Source organism: Augochlora pura, chromosome 4 (assembly GCF_028453695.1).
Source record: "Augochlora pura isolate Apur16 chromosome 4, APUR_v2.2.1, whole genome shotgun sequence".
NCBI lineage: Eukaryota > Metazoa > Arthropoda > Insecta > Hymenoptera > Halictidae > Augochlora > Augochlora pura.
This window is the reverse complement of record NC_135775.1, coordinates 15,658,910-15,676,719: the sequence shown is the minus strand read 5'-3', so window position 1 is coordinate 15,676,719 and position 17,810 is coordinate 15,658,910. Positions and strand designations below refer to the sequence as shown.

The 17,810-nt window shown below is 39.9% G+C and overlaps 1 protein-coding gene across 5 annotated transcripts in view; it reads left to right on the top strand.

Annotated features, from left to right (window-relative positions):
• The window catches only part of Sei (potassium voltage-gated channel seizure), a 233,827-nt gene that overhangs the window by 87,147 nt on the left and 128,870 nt on the right, over nt 1-17,810 (top strand). For all 5 annotated transcript variants that reach the window (XR_013493897.1, XM_078178798.1, XM_078178799.1 and 2 more), the window contains exon 4: nt 1,668-1,818. Coding sequence is in view for 4 of the 5 variants with exons in the window: in XM_078178798.1 (XP_078034924.1) it covers nt 1,668-1,818 (151 nt within the window). In the remaining variant the exon portion in view is untranslated. The remainder of the gene's footprint in view (nt 1-1,667; nt 1,819-17,810) is intronic.

The following is a 17,810-nucleotide window of genomic DNA, read 5'->3' as shown; positions in this document are numbered from 1 at the left end:
TAGGGTGTAATTAACTTTATATTTATCGAATAAGATGTATGAATTTTTTTTTATTCTAAATAAGCAAAAAAAAGACTAAAATTTAAAACAACACAGAGTATAAAATAATTTAATATGTTTAATTCGATAAATGTGAAGTTAATTATAACCGAAATCAAGTAATTGGTTAACCCATAATAACCTACCCCTATAATGTACTTATTACAACCTAAATCTACGTTCATGTTTCAACCGGTATTTGTTACTACTAGACTGTGAATATTATGCACTTTTGACAAAAATGATGGGTCATGAACAATATTGTATTGATTTTTGTAAGAAAAACACCACCACCTAACTTACGTTTCTTAGGATCGATATGAACAATTTTTATTCTGCATAAATATTCGCAGTCTAGTTTCTCTCCTTTAGCAACTAACTTCTGATCGTTTTTATAATATTTCTCCGTTCATTCAGTTATTCCGGTAATCTATAAATCTGCATACAGGGTGTCCGTGAAATAGAACAAACTAAGATATCATATTCGGCACCCTTTAAGAACGAAAAAAAAATGACATAACATAGGCCCCAAAACTTTTCGTTTTTGAAATAATAGTAAATTATAGTGAGATAATATCGACGAATGATACTATTGACAATTTCGCAACGCTGAAAACTTTAATTGTTACGGCACGTTACAATATACATCAACATTTTTCAAAGGTATTCGGCAGACTATGAAACGAAAATGTAAAGCATGTATCATGGCATAGAAAAGTATCATGGCATAGTTTTCTTAAATCTAATCTCGTAAACAAAATGTATTAATCACGAAAAGGAAGAGTTTCTAGACTCACGTACATACGATCCTTTCTCATCCTTAGGGAATACAAACCACGATACCGAAGTTTGTTCATCAAATTCAGTGACACCCGGTATAAACAAATAATAGATCTAACGGTTCTAGAGCATGACTGTTTCTCGTGTCAACGCGTCTGATCGGGAACTGTTTGCCAGAGGTTGTACTAGATTTTCAAATCGTCGCTTCGATCTTTGCCAAGACTAGAATCCGTGAAGTTGAATGACTCGGGTCTGGCGCAAAATCAAAGAACTGTACGGCGATCATAGAGAGGCTAGAGATATCTTGTGCCAGGGATCGGCGATGAATCGAGAGTCGTCGCGTGAATTCGTTTGCCCCGTCTCTCCTTTCTAGAGTTTGCTAGCGGAGCAACAGTTTTCCGGAATTTCGATCAGCTTCCGTGTCCTCGACGCGATCCCTCGCCTCTGCACCCGGAACTTTAATCTGGCGACTAACTTCGCTCGCGTGTAACTCGCTCGTCCAGTCCCCCTGCTCACCGAGGAAAAATATATTGCGAGAAGTATGACACGTACGGCGAAAGTTTCGCTCGCGGAGCGTGTTGCATACCGTGGGACACGATTCAAGTTCCGCGGAATAACGCTGCTCGAGTTTCTAAAGAGAAAATTAGAAAACTCTGATGAACATCGCGGTACGGTATCTGTAATTGTTCGTAGCGACTTTCGTTGTTGCGTTGTTCACCGTTACACGGAGACGAGATCGTTCGAAGAGCGCGCGCTGCTTTAACAGTTTTCCGCAATATATTTTCCGTGGTGGTCAGAAGTTTTTACTAACAATCACTAATGAGATTCAATAACGTTGACTCGAGCAGTCGACAGGGCAAGGGCGTCCTTTCGGGCTGGCCTATCCAGGACCGGTGTCGTCGGTCTGCCAAGGGTCAGGAATCGACCAAGAACCACGACCAACCTACCTCATCGACTTGCTGACGGGACCATCCTCGACGAGGACGCCTCCGAGAATTGGTGAGTGCTCGCAATCTATTCCTTCGCTCTGTTTCCAACGGCGTTATCGAAACTGTACACCAGGCGGATTCAAATCTACCGGATTTATCGGTGTGCAATTCCGACCGCATCATAATTTTCCTGCGGCCTTATTCTTGATTCAAGGGCAAGTAACGAGGAACTCGAAGGTTGAATTCGACACATGCGACAACAGGCGTGCGAAACTCTGAGCACGATTCTTGTTCGAAGTTCGCGAAAAATCTGCTCCGGCGTTCTGCTACGGTTAATTATTATAATAACCGCGGTCGTGGCGTGCGGGAAACTAGAATGTCGAAGTTGATGATTGGACTGCGGATTTTATACGTTTGTGATAAAAATGAACGGATTGAACGCATCGCGATCGTGTTAGCGAAATTATTAGACCAAGGAATTCAGTTTCGCTTAACTTCGGTTGCCCATCATTGATGTAGTATATGTAAATAAAAGGAGGAAAATATGCAGATAATATTTTCAGAGAAGATGTAGAAGTTAAGCTTAACCCATTTGCATCACGCTTTACTCGAGTTTCTCTGTTCGCATATAGGGGCGTCCAACTGGCGGTTGGCCCGTATCACTGCGCGCGACCGTGTATCGGCAATTTTATTATTTTCGTTAACTTCTACGGTACAATCGTTCCTACAGTACATAGTCGACTTCTACAGTAAATGACTTCCGAATAGTTTCTAGAACTATGTAGCACGATGATTTTTTTATAGCTCAAATGTTCACAGGTTAATAAAGAAACGTGAATTGTGTCATATGCGGAATATTCCGTGCTCGGTGATAGACGATCGTCGTGCGCGAAATATTCCGCTTACAGATGCAAATAGGTGAAAATGTACAACATAGGATGACGTTGCACTAGATTTAACATTTGTATACATAATGAAGAATTAAATGGTGTGTTATAACATGCATGACGATGTTTGATATATGTCGAGGAAAGGTTGGTGATTAGTATGTTATCAGTTACAATGTTTAATGGATATCTTCTTGGCTAATTGTCGCCGAACAATCGTGATGAAATTGTAACGGCTACCTCAGACGCTCGTCGGAAGATGGGTACCTTTCCCGTTACTATCTGACCCGTCGTCGATTCGTATATCTAGAGTGTTTATTTTATTCTCCAAGGGAAAATATTTCTGTTATTTCTGCTGATGTAAAAAATATATGTCAGACAACTTTGTTTAGTTCAAAGCTAAGAATAGTATAATTCATGATTTTTCTCTTAAGATCATCTTCTTTGAAGTGTTGCAGGTTATCGATATCTTTTGCAGATTAACCTCTACTTTTTATAAAGCAGCACTGTGGCGAAGATTAAGATGAATTCAACGATCATGGATGACCTTTAAATGATGTTGAATAATAAGATTTAATAACTTTATTTTTTGCTTAAATTAGGATCTTGTTATTAAAATGTCCATTCAAGGTCATTCAAAGGTCACAAAGTCAAGGGTCGTTGAATACGTTTTGATCTTCACCATAGTGCTGCGTTAAAAAATATAGGGGCTATAATGTGTAAAAAATAGCGATGACCTAGAATTCTTAAACAAAAATTACTTGAAGAGGAAAAAGAAAGTGGATCATAATATTCTTAGCTTTGAACTAAACACAGTTATCCTAACATATTTTTTTATATCAGTAAAAATAGCGAAGATATCTCAATAAGCAGGATGAAATAAACACTCTGTATATGGTCCTTGATCTTTTACCGTATTTTGACGAGCCAGACTCGTCATAGAGATTTCTATTAATATCTTTTTAAGTATAAATGTTATTCCGTTCTTTTAAACTGGAATAAAATGCTGCCCTCTTGTCATCGGTATTTAACCATTTAAGTAAATGTAGACAAAGGTAATAAATATTCTTCCGTTTCCTTCTAAGAAATTATTAGAGTAGAAAATGTGATCATTCTTGTAACTAAGAGAAAATAGCACGGCAAGGGGTTAACTGTATTTTCGACATCCTCCCGTCTAAAGCAGCATCTATTAAGTAACTTTAATGACGAGTCCTCTAGCAGGCCTAGGACGACACATTCACTCTCTTCCGTCTCAATCTTCTTATCATCCATAGTATCGCTAAAAATTGATACAATGATTTATGTGGGAACGAGGAAAAATCCCATCAAACTTTATAGAAAAGTTAGTAAAATCGATGCCGAATTTAACACCCATAATTTCATCTAAAGGGTAGCGTGCTGGGTTTTAACAGCTTCCGAACACCTCTAAACGTCATATGATGAGAATGTACCGCCATCGTAACATATTACCCACTTCGTATAAACTTGAAGACGATACACTAACCATAGTTTATGATGTTCGAAATCTTTGGACTCTACTACGTACGATATGACAATAAATTGCTCGGTTTCATTACCCGATTTTGTAAGAATTTCAAAATTCCACAGAACACTTTATAATTCTCTAAATTGATGTTAACTTGAATATGCGTGTGCTGCTTGGTCTCTCAAGTAAGCTAATTAATATTCAAATGGTGGAGAAACTAAAACATATTTTACAATTTGATGCTCGAGTGTCAAGAAGACCAGTGCTCAGCCACGACCATAACTACGCAATTATACTAATCACTCTTAAAATAACAACTTTCAAGAACATTTTTATTTATACATCGTTAACTTTTATTTTTGTATAATAATTATGAATTCGGTGAAACGTTATCTTGTTCTATACAAGTTAACTTCATTTCTGCATCTTCTTTTCCATCTGCATACTTTTCTACTTTTATCTACACATACATTGGTTGTAGTCGGTGCGACCAATTCTGGCATCGATTCTTAATCATTTCCAATATCTCCTTTTCCGATGCTTTATCAGAGCGTCGTCGTCCTTCTCGGTTCCTTGGGATTTATGATCCGGGGTGAATCCGGGTCACCGTACCCCCGAAATTTTCGAGGGAATGTAATCGACCCCGGACACACGAGGAATTCGCGAGGAACACACGAGCGATAGAGATCGACACGGAAAGGAATTCGATGACAGGAGCGTGACCCATTCATGCGAGAGATATCGCACGATTGCTTATCGACGAGGCCTGTTTACGGAACCCTTAATCAATTCCCGGTACCGAACGGATTCCGCTGTTTATCCAAGCGACTGCCAATATTTGGTCTCGCGTCTGGTTTCGATCGGCCGGGCCATCCGTTCACATGTTTTTCCTATTTTTCGCAAACAGAGAAACCTGCACCACCGGCAGCCCGTGTTCCTTGTGTTCCGACGAGTCTTTCCAGTCTAGATTTATCGGTAGACTGCAGACTCTATGCATTTCTAACAAAAATGTATGACAACAATCTGAAAAAATTTAATACCATTCATGCGGTATTATCAGTTTATTAAAATGATTTAAGAAAGAAGACGATTTCTGTATAATTTCTGTTCGTTGGAATCGAAGCAAACAATTTTTATTTTGCATAAAGAGCCGCAGTCTATTTGTTAGATTACCGCATGCGAAGCACGTCCGATTTCAAAGTTTCGCGTGTATAACGGCGATCTCGAGGAATTCATTCGATTCGAGGATGAATCTGCCGGCAGAAATCACTTTTCTTGGAATAAGTGCACGGTCGATCGTTCGATGGACATCGTTAAAAATTCATTTCTCTGCCAATGTACCGAGCGTGCCAAAAACAGCCTACGAAGTGCGAGGAATTCGATAAAACTAGCAACAACTGCCGTAAATTATCGGCATCGTCGTCCGCGGTTCCAGGAAATGAATTATTCTGCGGTACTTCGAAATTGCTGGGTGCCTCGGCGCTAACGGGAAACATAACTGCCCGCGTAAGTGGCCCACTTTCGATGGACCTCATCCAAATAGAATTACACGGATTCCTGACTGATGGACGCAATTCGCAGGACAAAGAGGAACAATCACGGCCGGCTTTGCCTCGGGAATCCGCGAAAACGCGGGTCGAGGCGGGTTAACGAGGGTATCGAAAGGAGCGTTTCCAGTTTCGTGTTAGAAGGTTTGGGGTCCGGCGTTGCATCTGCTCGCAAGAAGCCAAGATGCCGTGAATGCGCGGCCCCGGAACAATGCGGTGTATCATTAACGAGCCGAGTGTGCTTAGTTAGGTCAGCTTCGTCAGTTTCTTAATTGGCTTCTGCACAACGCCCGCAGTACGACAAATCAGCCGAGATGAAAACACACGCGCCCTCTCGCACTCGAATCGAGAAAACTCGGAAAACTCGTAAAACTGTTCGAGACGATCCCTTCTTGATGATTTCTCCCGAGCGGTCTGCCAGCTTCGTTCTAACGTGTATCTGTTTTTTCGAGTGACTCGAATACGTCGTGATTAACGAGTAACATCGAGGAATATCATTAACGGACTACGAATCTTCGTGCGAAATTAAAAATTGTCTAGCAATGAAACCCCGTTGACTAATGCGCGAAGATTTTAATGAAACTTAGTACACGCGTTCATTATTTATTTACTTATAAACAAGATAACCTATTAAAGTACGTAATAGAATGCATTACTGCAATGATTACAAAATGGTTTCTAACTTCATTGAGATATTTAATAAACCAGAAAAAAGAATCTATTATCGTGCAAAAGCCTTTCTGTAGGATTGCAATTTTTGTTATGGGATCGTAATTAAAAAAATTTGACTGATGTATGAAATACGCGGGTGAATCTAAGTGCTGGTTTGCACAAGAAATAAACCAAGCACGACTATTTTGGATTCGAGGGACTCAAGGCCTAATACACAACACAGGCGAATATTTATGTTCCGCGTAATATATGAGATTATTAAGTTTTAATGTAATCAGTCTGAAGTAAGGAAAAGCTGACTTATTTCCTAAAAACGTTTAAGAGATTAATATTTTAAATACTATATAACTTTTGTTTGAATTCTTTCTTAACAGCTTTTGTTGTTTGTGATTTATTTATTTAGAAAGGGTTGTTTTCTCCGTTAAAATAAGAAACGGGCACAAATGAAATGTCGCTAAATTCTTAGGTACGTCTATTAAACACGATAAAACACGTCTTGCAAATTGTTGGCCTCGTCTACTTTACAAAGCGCATTAAAACGATGTATACTAAATTATTTAATATAATATTTTTGTTTCATTGGACGATTTATTTAATTTGATTTACGATTAATGAAATTGTACCGGTACATTTATAGCAATTCACTCCATTTTGTTTCATTGGGCATATATCGTGATAAAAATGGCAAAAATCTTGAATGAATATATGCTTATTTTTATGCGACAAAATACATTAAACCTACCGAGATTCAAAAACGACTAACAAAAATTATCTCATAAAAATTACAAGATAGAATTAATCCTTTCAGAATATTTACAATAGCGCGCTCGAATAATGATATTCAACAATTTCTAGTGGAAACAACTCAATGACTTCAACAATTATGAGCTAAAAAATCTGAAACCGGTCATTTGACCGGAATTTGTAAGTTTGGTGTTAATCTTCTGCACTTTGAGTCGACGCTAAAAATTACTACACTATTTTAAATAATAGAAGTATTCTATAAGCATACACGCTCAATTTCACGTGTATCGAATAAAATAATCACACGAAATGGAAATACTATAGGTTGTAGGAAATGTTTTCATTTTGGAATTAAAATAGTCTCAAGTGCGAAGGATTAATATCACTTGTGGCAACATGGTGACGTTCGGTAATCGTGATGACATCATGTCAAAGTAACTCCGTGTCAATAATGGCGACTTGACATCGAACAGAGTCCATATCAATAGTGGTATGACTAGCGATACGAAGTCAATTTCCCGTGAAGTCACTGCCATTGTAGCGATACGAAGTCAATTCGACGTACATCATCACTAGTGCTGGGAGTCAATTTGTCGTAATTCACCACTTTATCATAAGGTTCCACGCTTGTGGAAGTTTCATTGAAATCGGCGAGATTTCTTTGCGAGTGCAATAGGTGGACGACCATTTATGGCGCCGACTGTATATCGGTTAGTAAAATGGCGGAGATAGCCGGTTGAAAAATTAACGGGCGAAGCGATCGATAAGGAATAGAAAGGAAGTCGAGGAACGGGACAAGATTCGAAGAGAGTTACCTCATTTTTCTTGCGCTTCGGCTCGCGGCTTATTTCCTTGCTTTCGTAGGCGCTCGCGATCGATTGGATATCCCTGGCTCGAAGCGATTCCGGCCTTGGCAATTGTATCGCAACAATTGCTATCGTCGGGCCTGCAATCTCGTGACCGATCTCTCGAACACCGTTATCTCTTCCGATCGGCTTTTATCGTTCCGGACGCTTCTTAAACTCTGCGCTCGCGCGCCTTCTTGCTGCCTCGTTGCAACTTCGACGCCAAGCAACCGAAGTAGTTTCTAATTTCGCCGGGAATCTGCCCGATAAATCTATCGACTCCGCTGAAACACTATATTTCCGGTTCCGCCGAAGGGTCGAGCCCTTTTTGTCAGCCCGATGACACGAGTAGGTTTCCCCGGTCGCTAAGAAGGTGCCAGGGAAGCAATCCGCGCGAGTGTACCTAAGTTGTAGAGGTCCCACACGGATTATTGGTCTCTGGAAGGAAAACGACTATCCCTCGGAACAGTTACTGACCTATTTCGCAACGATACTGCCGGCGTTCGCTAAATGTGTCAGCCACTAAGTTTCTTTGGCCCTCGGTCGGACCGTCTCGAAGTGGAGACACGATGCACCGGCGTGTCGGCGTGATAATTGGTTGTCCTTCCGGGTTACACTGGGAAATTATTATTATTACACTGGGGTATTAACGTGATTTCGTGACAAAGTATGCATCCGTTGCCGTGTTGATCCTTGGGGGAATAGCTTATATTTGTCCGCGTTGTGAACCGGAGCTACGTCTTTCTCGATCTGCCTCGGTAACTCGGGCGAAAATATGTTTTCGACGGGATTTCCGATAAAAGGCACCCGACCCTCGTAACTTCCCGTCGGGCTTGATCTCGGAGACAAATGCGACTTATATTTCCGGACAACTATCGCGGAGGAAGGACGAGAAAGTCCGGGATTATCCGTCGTACCTCGATGACATAGTTCCAACGAATCGACAATCTTCCTCGCGCGATCTCTCCCCGTTATCGCGTGCTCGGCTTCGATCCCGATCTACCCGGAGCGATCGTTAGCCAAGAGAATAATGATTTTTCATTGGTTGTTCCTCGATCGTCGCGTTTTTAGCGGACAACGCGTGTCCAGCAACGGTAATGAATATGCAATACGCGGCCCGCGTGTATCGTTTAGTTGCGAGAGCGAAACGTTGCGTTGACCTAATCGAGTTCGATTCAAATGGATGGCGGCGATCTCTCGCGACGCGACGGCTGCACTCGTACCCTTTCGAGTTTCCACGGCTTTCCACAGATTACCACGGTTTTACCGTTGACGCGGTGTCGGCCATTCAAAATTATCGCTGACCCGAGGCGAGCCAATTGATCGACTTAATCGAGCTTAATGGCAACACGCTGCTCCGCGCACCGCGTAAACAGCAATTCGCGATAAAAGAGAGCCGCCCCTTCCGCGCCGACGAAACGGCCTGCTTACTTCCTTTAATAGCTATTTCTGGTCGGCTCTTGAATCTGCTAGATTGCTACTCGTTCCTCATCTCTCGAAAGATGGTTTCTTGTTTCAGCTCCACGCGAGAGGGCTGCTCTTTCTCCACGAAAGAACAATTATGTTTGTTCTTGCGCGCCGCGAGCTTGCTTTTCTTTCCTCGCGACGCTATTTTCCCCCCAAGCCGGTGCTTCCATTCTTCGCGAAAGATTGCCTCCTTGCTCCGAGCGAGGGGCACGGCCTGTTCCGAGGAGACCACGGTTTTTCGGGACAGAAATATCTCGGAAGGTCCTTCGACTTGCCTCGCGTTCGGTGTTGTCGGCACTTCGTCAGGAGGACGAGCCCCGGAATGGATCAGGCGGGGCAGACGTTTATGGTCGGAAGCTCGGTTCGCACGCGAGAGGATCCCCAGCGACATAAACTAATCCCCGGAACCGGGAAGCACGAGGAGCGACAGAGACTAATGCGATCGCGGCTGCGACCTTGGTGGCAGACAGGAACAGCGGGCATGGTGGCATGGTTGTCGGCGGCCGCGGCGGTCGCGGCTCGACGGTGCCTTGCCACCGCGGCGGCGATAGTCAGCGGGTAGGGCTCTCTCTCCTCTCTCTTCTCTGCTCTCTTCTCAAGGTGAAGCAGTACGGTGTCGGCACGCGAGCAACGGCAGGGGACTAAGCGATCAGAAAGTTGCGCGACGATGACGGATACCTTGGAAATTCTGAGGAACACACGCCGCCGACCGAAGGAAAACTTTTCCAGCCGGGGACACGCGACGGCAATTCCAACGACTGACGATACCAATCTAATGTAACACGGAAGAGGTGGGGGAGGCGGAGAAGACGGAGGAGGAGGAAAAAGAGCCGCGACAAATTTCGACCAGCTTGTCGAGATCGGGAGAGTTTCGGGGCTGAGAACCCGCCTCGCGATCCGTATCTCGCGACCGACTGTTAACACGTTCGCCACCGGCGACCATAACGCAGGATCGAAGCGGTCTGTTTAATGGAAACAGCTATTTTCGTCTCTTTACATGCTTCGCCTAATTAGAGAACCACTCGGTCCTTTGATCTCGCGGTTCTTCGTTTCAGTTCGATGCAAAAGCTAAGTCGTCTCGCATAAAGACTAGGCACTTGTTTAAATATGTACATAATCGTTTTAGTCGTTGCTCGGTGTGTTTATACCGCATAAAAGTGTGAGCGAGGCTAAAATCGCCTTTGTCTCTTTAGAAGATTTCAATAAATTTATGCAAACGTAATAGGCGAGATCGAAAAGTTGGAACGTTGACGATGATCGTTGAACGTCGAAGGCAGCCAATTATCGGAATGGTCGTTCGAAAGTTAATTGCGCGTTGTCGTAGGGTACGAGTGACACTGATTTCATCGAATTTTTGATTTCCAAAACAAAGAGAGTCGGTTTAGCTTGCTTCTTGCTCGCTGATTAATCCGAGAAAGCTTTGATAGTCGCGGCTTCATGGTGACAAAGAGGAATGTCCCGGTTTTACTGCGCACTTCAAGGTGAGGCACGTTAACACGCAACGAGGGGGTAGCAGCCGGCATGGCACGGGGGTTGAGAAACGGCCAGGTGAATGCGACAAGGCTACTCGGAAAGAACAGAAACGCGTCTTGTTCCCCCTGCGTCACCCTTCCTTACTTCGTAAACGTTTACGCCATTCCCGGTGCATTGTTCGTTTGAACTTTGACTGAAAGGAGGTTCCCGAGCTCTCGTGTTAGCGAGACGAGATTCCTTAGCCTTCTCCGTGCTTTTCTTTCGAACTCTCCTCCCCCGCCTGTCCCGAATACCTTTCCTATTTAAGCAGCTCTGTAACTTTATCCGACGAGCAGAATCATTTCCCGCGGTTCAAGATGTTCGCGTGTCAGACCTTGAGTGATCTTTCCTTACGTCGCGTTTCTCTCTGCGGAGAAATAATTGTTCTAACCATAGGGATTATATCTGACGTTTAATCCTAATCCAAAGCCGGTTAACCGAGGAAGGTTACTGTAACACATACTAACCTCGACGGAACGGTCTTTAACTCGTTGCGTGCCGCGTCTATCGCATACGGCTGACACTAATTTTTAACGAGGTTCTCAAATGCATATTTATTGAAATATATTGAACAAACTGAATATTACTGGAATTGTTAGAATACTGAATATGTTTGGGCGCTAAGTAGCGTAAACGTTTACGTCACCGAACTCGAAGATTGAAGAGTCGGACGCATTGATGAGCCAAAGTGTCAAGGGACCTGTGTCTAAACTATAGAATCCGCCCAAATCCATAATTTTTATCAACACCATTTCGTAACAGAACTAACCCCTTATCCAAATTCTCTCCTCAAAATTCTTTCGATTTTCTATTCCACCTTTATCACCATTTATCAAAATCTCTCGCCTAGTTATTGAGGAAAAACAGTGACCAATGAGAGGCGAGCTCAGTTGGCGATAGGCGGCCGAGCCAACGAGCGGACGAATCCCAATACCGTCGACTGTCTCGGTCACCTCTCACCAGCCCAGTTGATCTCTCATTGGTCAGTGTTTTTTTTGTTAATAACTCGTTAATGACTCCTCGGAGAAAATTTTAGTAAAGGACGCAGTTACTTCCAATGACCTCAGATACTCCTAATTTCCGGATTGTAAAACATTTCTTGGACACCTTGTATTTATTTCGAAACATCTCTTCGAGCATCATTCTCCTTTTACCTCTAATACAGTATACAGTTAAGCTCTATTAACGTGAACTCGACGGGAGACAAGCAGATCATCACATAACTGGGTAGTTCATATAATAACAGCCAAGCGAATGCCTCCACTACTTGCAACTTTGTCTTCAAATAACTGACGTTCATGTTCAGATAAATGGATTCCTGGAAGAGTTCTCGAAACTGCGTATAGACGAAAATTTTGTTTGCATAAATGGAGTTCTACTTACATGATGTAACGAAAGAAAATGTCACGACTATGCTACATCGACTCTATATTCCTGATTTAGTAGATAATAATGTGAGAGAGGTGACACAGAAATCACCCTAACTAATTTTTTCAGGGTCAAAATGTTGGAAATTTATCTCAAATTAATCGCCTTTGACTTCTCTCAACGATCGAATTGGTTAAAGAAACCATGGGTTACCATAAATCTATGGTTGGTTCTTGAGACGAGAAAAAAGCGATACCTACATTAGAAAAAAATATTATAAAAAGATCAGCTAAGGTGAATTTTACTGCACTTTTCTCATATTGTTTTCCTCTAAATATAGACTATAAATTTGATCTAGCATTGTCGTGAAATTCACTTTTTTTACATTCTGTACAAAACTTTTCTTTCAACTTTAAAATAGTGAACAATAATCTGTCTTTTATATTTTATACAGTATACACCATTCTTCCTTTATTATTCAAATACGTAGATCAATTCTTTGATCACATACTATGCCTAGGACTATGAAATATAATGTTATTGATGGACTAGCTGTTGAAGTTTTGATAAGCTTCAGCAATAATGTTTGAAGAATTGAAAAATAATGGTTATAGCTATGTATACTTCATAAGCGTTATGTGATCTTTTCGGTTCTTTATCATTTTTTAGCTAGAATATAGCAAATTTAAGAAGAAGAGATGCGACTATTCGGGCTTTGCGGCTTGTTTTTATAGTTGTTAACAATCAGTATCTATAATATCAAGCTGCGAATAATCGTATAATCGTATCGAGACTCGAATAATCGTATCTCCATTTCCCAAATTGCCCCTTTTTGTTTACAAACCAAGAGATAATTAGAAATCATTTACGGTAATCTAAATGGGTTATTACCAAAATCTTTTCATACCTCGATTCGAAATTAAATTTAGTCCAATAGTATGTGGGTGACATTATTTGAACACGGTGCTACAGTATCTCTTCATATCACCATTACATTTTATTATTACTACTAATGATATATTGATATAATAGAGACTGATATTATTAATGATATTCAATCAATTCCATACCAAAGTACTTAATAGCAGGTATCGATATGTATCGAAATTTTAGATACTTAATATCACCTGTCAATACAGAGACTTCTTAAAATGATACCAAACCAATACTCCATTGAATCAAAGTTTCTTTGATACTTATCGAAAACATCGATACTCCTCTCATATTTCACGATTTGTTATATATCAGAAAACATTTATGTACAATTTACAGTGGATAAAGGAATTATTTACGCACGTTTCGAAACGCAGTAACTTTTTTAAATCTGCACTAAATGACTTGAATTCGTTTCAGATGATAGGAGGACTAGTGCACCAAATAATGACTAAGATACTCTTTTTAAAATTTTGCTATTACATGGAATAACAGAGATAAATAAACAATTCTCGTTTTTTTTTAATTTTAAATCTGAGACTATAACAAAGATTTAAAAATTAATCCTTTCACAGATTTCAGTATCTTATGAAAGATTTAAAGATTTAAAAAAAAACAGACTTCTAACTTATAACAATGTCAATCAATTTTGAGCGAATATTTAGCATGCATAACAGTTACCTAGAAGTATTCTATGAAAACCATTCTTTAAATTTTCGTTATAGGCTCAGACAAAGAAAGTTAAAAAATGAGTTTTTCTGTGTTCTTTCGTCATTCGAAGTAATAATAAAGTTAAATAGAAAGCATTTCAGTCATTATCTACTATATTAATCACTTTGTTATCTAAAAAAATTCAAGTCCTCTAGTTCAATTTTAAGAAAGTTAATGTATTTCAAAAGGTGAGCGAATACATTATTAACTGCTGTATGTAGAAGTATCAATCAGGTATCGATATTTTAGAGTAAGTATTGAACAGATATCGATTTTGTTTGACACCCACGTCTTTGATACGATCCAGTATTGCGCCGTAATTTCTCAACTGTTATCAATAGTTATCGATGTGGTATCAGTCTTAACACTATTGATACTTTGCCGTTAGCATGTCTCGCCAAAATTTCTTTGCTTGGCGTCGGCAGCCCTAATTTCGATTACTTCACTTGCTGCCTTTATCGAGGAAGGTTATTGGCAAATTATAAATTGTCAAGTTTTATTAATCTCATCGTTAGGTCTCACGAGTTTTCAATCCTGTTCACCTATTTTCATAAAATTTCGTAGATATATGTAAATAAAAGAAAAATGTGTTTGTCTTATATATTTGCGCGTCACACCATTGTGGTGTCACTGGCTGTCAAGCGATAATTTGCGCGTAGTGTTAACTTGGCATAATGTTAACACATCTTGCGCGGGAAGCGACTAAAGTCGTTATTATTGATTTTCTTAGTTTTTAATTTCTGACAAGTTGTTTTTATTTTTTTAAAGGGAATAAAGAAATTGTTTTTAACACAGAAACTGAAACTTTTATCAAAAGACCCTAATGTTTAAAAACTACAGTTATCTTATGCAGAAGGAATTTTGCGTCCGAACAGCAAAAAATCGCCCGCTACACGGTAAGACTCTGGCGGCAAAGTGCCCGCGCGAGATGTGTTAACATACCTCAACCAACATATTCTACGAAATCTTTACCTAGAAGCATATCATCATGATGCATTTTTCACGTTTGAAAATTTTCGCGTGTTCACCTTAGAACCATGTTACCATTCGTTACGTTTACTCCTTAAAAGAATAATTACCACGAGAGGCACAGGGGAATAAAGGGAGGTTGACGAAAGCAATTCCAGGGTGTATCTCGTGAAAATGCTACCTAACCGCTTAGGAATGAGATGAAGTTCTCCATCGTTTGTGATCGCGCGCCGGTTCCTTTGAGCCGTAGAATCTCGGTCGGTTGAAACACGTTAAGCCAAGCAGCGGCAACAGCAACAGCAACGATATCCATTTAACCGAGTCGTCGTCGTCGTAAGGGGATTAAGCCGCGTCCACCGTGAACTGCTTTCAGGAGTCTGAAAGGGGTTGTCACACGTATATGTGTATGGAGAGCGGTTTCTTTCAGCGATCGTGAAAAGACAGAGCGAGGAAGGGAGGGAGCGGCTCGCGTGAATAAAAACCGGCCCGTGAATGAACCGTTGCGAATAAAAAGGCGCGGAAGAAAGGCCACGGAGGAGAAGGCACTGCATGAAGGCTAAGTTTTTCCCGAGCCCGAAGATCTCTATCTCGCGTCGAAGATTGCGTGACCGTGACGCGAGGCACTAGAGCAAGCAAATTTGGAAAACGGAGCCCAAACATAAAGATAATCCAGATTTAATCGAAAATTGATGACCCAAGGGATTCATGGTCGCTGATTACACTAATATAAACCTAAAAGTTCAGCAAACAAAATGACAAAGTAATTGGTATGGAAATGTTCGCGGAACTTTTGTTTACCAATCTCAACTTAAAAGTATCTTAGAATATTTGATATTGCGAATATAATGTAATTTATTTGTCGCCTTTATGAAAACATGTATACTAACCTTTTTCCACAATTTTGATTGGTTGAATATTTTTCTCTACCTTCGTTCTTTTATTCGCTACATTTTTTAAGAAAATAAAATATTAATATTAATAGCATTTACTCTATATATGTATATCTAATTTAAAGTTGTCAAGACTTTATTTCGATGTCGTCTATTTGTGTCGTAGTTTTGAAGTGTATACAACTGAGCGTGTTTTTAATTTCGTTAGAGAATTTTTACAAAGAAATTATTATACTTTTTACAGTTAAATTGGCAAGGTTTATTTGTACGTATTTCAATGACGTAATACAATTTTTTTGGACAGAACAAAGTTTAAATTAGTAGTACTGCATACTCTTAAACATAATTGCTTTTAGAAAAGGTGGTTTCACGGTCTCCATGATTTCGGCTATTCTGATTGTCTGAAAGGAGGAATTTCCTTAATTAGCATGGATTTGACAATAGCAAGTATTAGGACAAACGAAAAATGTCGATAATTAAAAAAGCGACGGTACTTTGAAATTCGGTTATCAATTTTTGCTTGTTTTATAATACTTCGGAAGCAAAAAGCTACAGTCGAACATGTACTAAATGCTTTCTTAATATTTCAACTCAATTGGTTAACTAGATTTAACTGAAAAATATAGTTTCGAGAAAAATGCATTTAAAGATTAGTACATCGATAATGGTACAAGGTTGTCGCGTTTTTCATTTTATTTTCAAAACTATATCACTTAAGAATATGCAAAAAGAATTAATTTAACTATTTTAACTCTAAAATGAAGACATTTGTCTCAACCTACAGTATTTCCACTTAGTATGATTGTTTTTATGACAATTTATCGAATACAGCCAATTTTGATAATTTTGTAGCAATTGTTGGCGTCACCTTTGAGTCGCCACTCAAGTACAAAGGGTTAATTCGTTACTTTTGCTTCTGATCAAATACTTATTACCATAAGGGTGAATAAGTCACACTTGCTTTCACTTTCGCGACCACGTGATCCATGTTTACGCTCTACTTGTCATTCAAGTAGAAAAATGTACCTTCTTTTCTCTTACATTTTACCATCAAGACATCAATAAAATTGAACATACGAGGTATTTCAGTTTTAGGGGTAGTGGCCACCTTTTCAGGACTTGAGACCACTGTGCGTCTGCCGGAAGCGATGCATCGATGTGCCGGGCTTAGGGCGTAGGGTGCCGAGAGCCTGAAGCCGCGTGTCGAGCTGGCCGGACGTGGCTGGACCGGAAATGGAGCCGAGCACCGGTCGATTAATACACGTTTTCAACTGGTCGCGACCGGCACGCGACGCTTGCCCGACGAAATAGACGACGCTCGCCTCCTTAACTCGCCGTGATCACGATCGAATTGAATCGAACGCTCGAAACTCCGAACTGGCGCCGACTCGATCGAGTTTTGATTCTGTCCCTCCTTAATACTTTACCGACCGGTAGCCTATAATTCGACTTCTTACCAATAATTTCTTGTCTATTATTGAACTAAAAGTGTTTAATTGTATTACTATAAGCTTCCATGTTATTAACCCCTTTCTCTACGGCTCCTTTCACGCTGCGTTATCAGTACTTATTTGTCCTTAATATTTTCCTTACTAGGACCAGATGTTTTTGTTTTATGTATTGCCTTTGTTTACTTACGTTCCTAGACTTTGTTAGCAGAGGAATTCAATTTTATTTCGACTTAAAAGAAATTAATAATATTCATATTTAGTAAATCTTGCGTGGAATCTTTATCACGAGTCTGACTCGTTGTTGCAGTGCAAAGGGTTAAATAGTTTTTTAAATATTAGATACATTCCGCGATGAATAAAATACATAAAATAAATATAACAGATGAAATAAGTATTGTTTAATACTAATGTCATGAAAATATATAAATGTTAGTGGCTTTAGTTACTCTATAATAATAGAAATTGAATGATATGGATACCACTTTCCTTCTCAAAGTTTGATTTAACATTTGTATAAGCAAATATATATATATATATATATATATATATATATATATATATATATACATATATAATATAA